Source organism: Aspergillus thermomutatus, assembly GCF_002237265.1.
Source record: "Aspergillus thermomutatus strain HMR AF 39 chromosome Unknown NODE_214, whole genome shotgun sequence".
Lineage (NCBI taxonomy): Eukaryota > Fungi > Ascomycota > Eurotiomycetes > Eurotiales > Aspergillaceae > Aspergillus > Aspergillus thermomutatus.
The window spans coordinates 44,665-51,462 of record NW_020798264.1 but is presented as its reverse complement, the minus strand read 5'-3'; the positions used below and the strand labels follow the sequence as shown (position 1 = coordinate 51,462).

The 6,798-nt window shown below is 51.7% G+C and overlaps 2 protein-coding genes across 2 annotated transcripts; one reads left to right on the top strand and one right to left on the bottom strand.

The window, feature by feature from the left end:
* Window positions 1-371: 371 nt before the first annotated feature.
* Window positions 372-1,514, top strand: CDV56_105750 (SDR family NAD(P)-dependent oxidoreductase; the record flags this gene model as incomplete). Its single annotated transcript, XM_026759369.1, has 4 exons — window positions 372-496; window positions 562-593; window positions 666-996; window positions 1,058-1,514. The coding sequence occupies 4 exons, from the start codon at window positions 372-374 to the stop codon at window positions 1,512-1,514; spliced, it is 945 nt and encodes a 314-aa protein (XP_026611654.1).
* Window positions 1,515-2,185: 671 nt separating this feature from the next.
* Window positions 2,186-5,111, bottom strand: CDV56_105480 (DENN (AEX-3) domain protein; the record flags this gene model as incomplete). The annotated part of the gene is made up of 4 exons (XM_026759099.1): window positions 2,186-3,280; window positions 3,331-3,567; window positions 3,628-4,647; window positions 4,731-5,111. The coding sequence occupies 4 exons, from the start codon at window positions 5,109-5,111 to the stop codon at window positions 2,186-2,188; spliced, it is 2,733 nt and encodes a 910-aa protein (XP_026611653.1).
* Between the last annotated feature and the right edge of the window lie 1,687 nt (window positions 5,112-6,798).

Sequence of the window (6,798 nt, the reverse complement as noted above, 5' to 3'; positions counted from 1 at the left end):
TTTCTTGAGATAAAGGCATTTTTAATAATAGTGGTGATAAAACAACGCGTTGAAGAAAGGAAGTGGGTGGCGTAGGGAGAAATTCGTCGCTCGGTGGTATTCGTCGCTCGGTGGTTGATTACGTTAACTACTGCTCCTTTGATGAGTCATCTATGCTCCTTGTGCAGACGCCTGGGGCAAGCCTCGGCTCTTCGCATGAGCAGCCGAACAATCAGCTGGAGATCACCCGAACAGTGCATTCATCGACAAGGATTTAAAATGACGGCCTATCTAGAGACTACTCCGCAATATCTCAATTCTGTAGCTACTCTTCATATACAGATTTTCAAAGCCGACACCTAATCGCACAGCACCATCCCTTCTCTTGCACTATGTCCGGAGTAGCCAAACGCCGCCTCCAAGCTGTCAGCCAGCAGCTGGTCGAGGGTATCCCCGATGCAGGCAAATTCGAGGATATCCCCAGAATCCGCACAATTGCGTCCGACTCTGTTGGGCCGTAAGTGCCCTTCTCTGCGGATCCCCTATATCCAACAAATTTCAATCTATACTAAAAGCCTCCAGCCGCGTCAAAGACAAAGTCGCCATTGTAACAGGTAACCCAGGACTACACAACCCTACCCAAACCAATTCCTTCCTGGGGAAAGGTGAGAATTAATGAGACGCAGGCGCCAACTCCCCCGCCGGCATCGGCCGCGCCAGCGCCCATCAATACGCCCACAACGGCGCAAAAGCCGTATACCTCTGCGACTTCACAGACACGCACTTGGCGACACACAAGCGCGAGATCGAGTCCCTGTACCCGGGCGTGGAGGTGCAGATCCGCAAGTTCGACGCGGCGGAGGAAGACGCCGTCAAGGCGGTCGTGGACGACGCGATCGCGAGGTATGGCCGGCTGGACATCTTCTTCGCGAATGCGGGGATCGTAGGGCAGAATAAGATTTTCACTGATGTCACGGGGGATGATTTTGCGAGGACGTTGAGGGTTAACACCATCGGGTGAGTATTTACTTATAATTGAGGAAGGGGGGGGGCGGGTGCTCATTCTGATGCTTGGTAGTGTGTTCCTGGCTGTCAAGTACGCCTCGCTAGGGATGAAGGTGACCTCCGCGGCGAAGCCGTACCCCTCCGGCTCAATCATCTGCACGGCGTCCGTTGCTGGGCTGCGCTCGAACGCCGGGTCGACCGATTACTCCGCCTCGAAGGCGGCGGTGGTGTCGATTGCCCAGACGTGTGCGTACCAGTTGGCTGGTACCGGCATCCGTGTGAATGCCATCTGCCCGGGTCTGATCGAGACGGGGATGACGCAGCAGGTGTTTGACGCGGCGCGCGCTCGCGGTACGGAACGCAAAGTCGGGCAGCTGAATCCATTGCAGCGGGGTGCGGTTGCGGATGAGGTCGCTCGCGTGGCTTTGTTCCTTGGCAGTGATGAGAGTAGCTACGTCAATGGGCAAGCGTGGGCTGTATGTGGCGGATTGAGTGCCGGTCACCCTTTCGTGCCGGGCAAGTTGGCCTAGTTTTTACTCGGTCTGTAAATTTCGGTACTTGAGACAATATAAGTGTTGGATTCAAAGCCAGGTACGAAGGAAACCGTAACCAACACCAGATGGTTGTCCAATTCAACTATGTTCCAGACTTCACAGCAGCTTTCAAAGCAGCCGTTGCAGCTATAGACAAAGGGAATATATGGATAGCAAGTGATCAAACTAGGGAGTGTGGGTTTCGGTCCGCTTGTGCGCGACGCTAGGATGGCTCGAATGTGCGGCTTGCAGGTAGACCAGAATTCGGGCATTGTCACCTGACGACAATGGGAGAAGAACTGAGAGGATATAAAACGATCAAACACCAGAGCCCAAAAATCTCGGTGTCGAGAATGGAGAAATTAAAGTAGCCCAAGGAAAACACCCCAACGGACAGAATACAGTGGAAACGAGAAAAGGAAGAAGGTCCGCCGAGAAATCCCAAGAAAGTATAAGAACACCTCCGTTCAGAAGAAGCAACTATGGGAATATCCAAGTAGAAAAAGAAAAATAAAAAAAAAGAAAAAGGACCAGGAAGATCGAAAGTCAGGGAGAGTGCCAAAAAAAACTTGGTCACAACACGCTCTAATTCTGAAACTGTGCAGGAACAGGATTCGTGTCAAAGTCGTCGAAAATGAAGCGTTGCATCATCTTGTCGATGGGAGCAATCACGCGAGCAGCCGGGGGCTTGACCGCATCAGATCTTCGCTGGCCTGTTTGGATAGAGTTCCTGACTCGGTGTGGTCATCAAGACCATCGGTCTCGTGGGCACGCTCGTCGTCATCCTCAACTATCCGGGTCGGGATCTCGCCAGGCCCATATTGTTGGCTCGACCTCTCCGGGAATGTCGAGCTGCTGATCATCGACATCGACGTACTTGAGCGGTTGTGGACCAGGTCTGGAGTGGGGGGAACACTGGAGATTCGATGATCTGGGTGCAGGGTGCTGTTGTCATCACCCAATTCACTTCCCTCGCGGGTCGAACGTCCATCGTGGCCGTCGAAGTCTGGCGCCAGGCGATTGCCGTCCGGCGTGCGCTTACCCGACTCGTCTGCGTCGTCGTCCTCTTCGGCATCTTGAGCCAGATGCAAGCCCTCGACAGCGGCAGCGCATTGCTCGCTGATGCTGCGGATGATGTCCGAAATGGCATCGGTCTTGTCGCGCAGGTAGCGATCCGCCACATCGGTGATGCTGAGGCGGGCAAGACGCTTGTGCTCCTTGCCCAGATTCAGAAGATGCTGTTCCAACTCCGGGCTCATGTTGGGAGCAAGGCTTTTGGCCTTTTGCGCACGCTCCTTGGTCTCCTCTGGTGCGGCCTTCTCCTCGATCTCTTTGCTTTCTTCGGCCTGCTCCACCAACTCAGAAAGCTCAGCGGAGCTACCGATCGAGCGAACAATGTGCTCCATATGATGCGTTTGACCGTTGATGAGACTGCGGAGGTGCAGAACCACCCTTTGGGCCTCGTCACGTTGCCTGGCGAGAGAAGCGGTGGTGTGCTGCAAGGAGGCAAGCTCCTTCTGATTGCGCTTTCTCTCACGCTCAAGTTCCTCGGCGATCTCCTGTTGCAGAACCAGCGCCTCCAGGGCATCATCCCGCTGCTTCTCGGTGCCGGATAAACGGAGAGTGAGACGCGCCACGTCGTCCTTTTGTTGGTCAATGAGGCCAGTGAGGCGGCGGTTCTCACGCTTGTGGTTCTCAATCTTGACTTTGAGCTCAGTGGTCTCCTTGGTGAGCTGCTCTGCGAAGGCCTGGAACTTGAGGAACTGCATCATGTCAGTATCATCGAATAAATTGTCAGATCACGAAGACGAACCTGTTGCTTCCAGGTCTCCAATTCCTCGACCAAGAAGTTGTTGCGCTTGGTGACTTTGCTCAACTCGGTGTCCATGCGGCCCTTCAGGTTGATAAAGTCCTGCCAAGCCTCCATAGCATCGCGAGAGTACTGGTTGCGCTCACGGACAATTTCATTGAGGTGGCGCATAGATACCTTGGTCATCAGAGGCTTCTTGACAGAACCACCAAAGATGGCCTTCATGCCAGTGTTGCGACCCTGAAGTTTCGCACAGTTAGCTTCATACGGTTCGACTGAAAACCTCGGATTAAATCTTACCAATTTCTCGCAGACGTGATCCATGACGCTCATGACCGCATCCTGGTTCCACCACGAAGGCTCTTGTACACTTTCGACCTCGCCTCTCATGACGATGATTGAACCGGCGGGAATGAGCTTGCCACCCGCATAGGCGGATCGCAGGTGGTTGGGCACACCGGAAGGAGAGACATCACCGTTTAGGGCCTGCGTCAGCCGGTTGATAAATTTCGTCCGCTGACCAGGAGTGAGAATATTCGGAGGACTGGAAGTGAGCACAAAGTTGCGATCCAGGTCCACAACCAAGGCATCCGAGGGAGCGTTGAACAGCGTTCGGCATTCGGCGGTGACACCCAGAATATAGGGACCGGGCTCTTGGACAAGATCCTTGATGTGACGGGCATGAACGACTGGAACATACAGGCCGCTCCATTCGTAGACTCGAACGCAGTACCGAACGGTTTCGGCGGCGATAGTCAGCATAGCCGGGTAGTGACTGACAAAGATGATCCGGCGAGTCGGCGACACTGCGGCCTCGACGACACCCACAATGTTGGGGATGGACAGGCAGGTGAACAAGGGCCACATAGAAAAGTTCTGGAAACCGGTGGGCGATGAAGGGAACTGATAGCACAAGGCATAGTCCTTCATGTCGATCCGAACAAGATCATTCAGGCGTGGAGCAGGGAAGCTCAGAATTCGCGAGACCTCCTCAGCGTGGAAAAGATTGGTGGCCTTGTTCCAATGAATCCACATGCCACGCAGGTAATCGCCTAGCAGATCGTAGAGAGGATAGCGGGAAAGGAAACTGAGACAGTAAGGGATCCAGTAGGTCTCGTCGGGGTTGTCGTAGAAATCGGCTTCTGTCTTCTTGCGCAGCTCCCGAATTGTTTCGGCGCGCTTCTCATCGGCTCGAGACCAGACACGCAAGGCAATACCGTAGAGGGTATGTGATGAATCTTGCTGCAGGACAAAGGCATGGTGAACGCAGTGAGGCTGGCTCTTACCAGTGCAAATTTCTACATCATGAGGAAAGCAGGCCTGTTGCTGTCAGCTTCCAGTCCCTTGCATGGTCCGCTTCATTTTTTTTTTTGAAGCTTGGCAGATTCTGGACTATTTCTTACCCTCATTGCCGAATGTAAGGCTCTAGCAATTTCATTGTCCTGCTCCAATCTAGGGCTGCTTCCCAGGATTTCTGGTAACCAAAATTGTCCCACCGCACCTTTCATGTGGCCGATCTTTCCCTGCTCTGGAGCGGGAGCTTTCACCCATTGCGAGGGCTCGCGACCCACACCGCACACCATGTAGGCATGGGTGAGAGTTTTGGGAGTGCGCTGCGTGGGTTTTGCGTTCATTTGCGAGGGGATTGGTTGGGTAATGCGGGAATGAAGTGAGGAGGTGCGACTAGGAACGACCAGCGAATTCTCTCCTTGGTCACGAGTAACCGGCCGATCGCGAGTAGATGGACGGGCTAAGGACGAGTGATCTTTCAAAGATGGGCCCATAATGAAGACTGAATGGTATTGCGAATTTGAAATTATTTGGCAACTGTTGATATATACGGGATCGGATACCCTCTTCGGTTCTTTTCCGGGGGGAGGGGGAAGCTTGCGACCCTTTCGGATGAATGAAGTGGCGGCGATAGAATTGAACGATAGAGATATAAAAAGAGGTTATAAAAGGTTGGTATATGAGATTTTTGAGCGAAAAGCTTAAGATTGCAGCGCTTCTGGAGGCTGATCAAGAACAAGCAAAAGAAAGACGAAAGGTTGAATAAGGAGGTTTGTAGCAGCCGAACCAAAGGAGTGAGAGCTGGGCCAAACAGCTGATATGGAAGGAGAGGCTTCTACTGCTCACAAGTCGAATTGATGAGCATTTCCCAAACCATTCAACACGCCTCGCAAGGAAGAGACAAGACGTGTGGGAAGAGAACAGGAAGCTCTCTTCTTCAGCTGTAGGGGAACCGGCGATGGGAGGGAGGGGAAGTTGACGATGCGGAAGAGTGAGGGACGGGGGAGGGAGAAGGAGAGGACGACAGAAAAGACGGAATAGAGCTAAGAAAGGAACGGGAGGAGAAAGGGAAATGGCTCAGGGAGTCAGGGGAGAGAAGTCCGTACAAGGGGCGGTTCGGATGAATATTACAGGTTAAGACTAAAGAAGGTAGATAGTACTACTACTAGCTGTACTCTGTAGCACGGAGAAGTAGTCTACTGTAGGTGCTAGTCCAAGGTGGTCTAGTTTATTTACTGAAATATCACACAGATACTGAGATAATACTCACAAATACAATAATAATAATAATAGGTAGAATTATTATAGGTGAAGGCCGAAGCACGCTTTGATAGCGTTGATTGCGGAGTCGTTTGCTGTCTGTTCCTGCGCCAGTGGGTTGGGCTAGTCAGGGACCGACGACAACGAAGAAGAAAAGAAAGGACGGAGTACAGGGGAAGACGGTCAAAGATTAGAAGCAAGACTGGCAATGCTGCAGATGCTGGTAGATTCGATTCAACCCTAGATAGATAATGATAGAGGCTCATAGTCGGACAGGAGTAGAGCCTCCGCTGATTTCAGTGCATCAATTATTGAGTTTGTACACTGTGAGACGGAGTTACTACCCATCTATCCTGATTTCAACTCGACAAATTACTCGGAGTACGGAGTATTAGACTAATTAACCCAAATTCAATTTTCTAGAGCTATGCGGGGGCCTCCTTTATTTCCCACGCGAGGATGGATCTTGGATTCTCTCTCGGTCTTGTTCCACGGGTCCAAAATACCAAAATTCGTTGCAGAGTCTAGGTTACTTATACTCCGTATTGGGAGTAGAAACAAGGCAGATAATAGTAGAAGAATCTTGGTCTGATCCTGAACAATCAAAGAACAAGAAGCATGAACTTGACTTGACCCAACCATGCTTCATTGCTCCAAGGGAAAAGTTCGCTGCATTTCTCCGCGCCGACCGAGGACAGTTGGTCTCCATTTCCTATAAAAAATCAAACTCGAGCGTAGACTACAAGAGAACCGATCCCTCTTAAATATGGGACAGCGTCAAAAAGAGACTCCACAAAAGGAATCTAAACCTGAATTTTGAGCTCAATTTGACGCTTGACACTTGACAGTTGACAGACAAGCCATGCTTTTTCCAGGCCGGTTACCAAGATAAATTCGTCAGGGGTTCTGAGACAAGTCCAT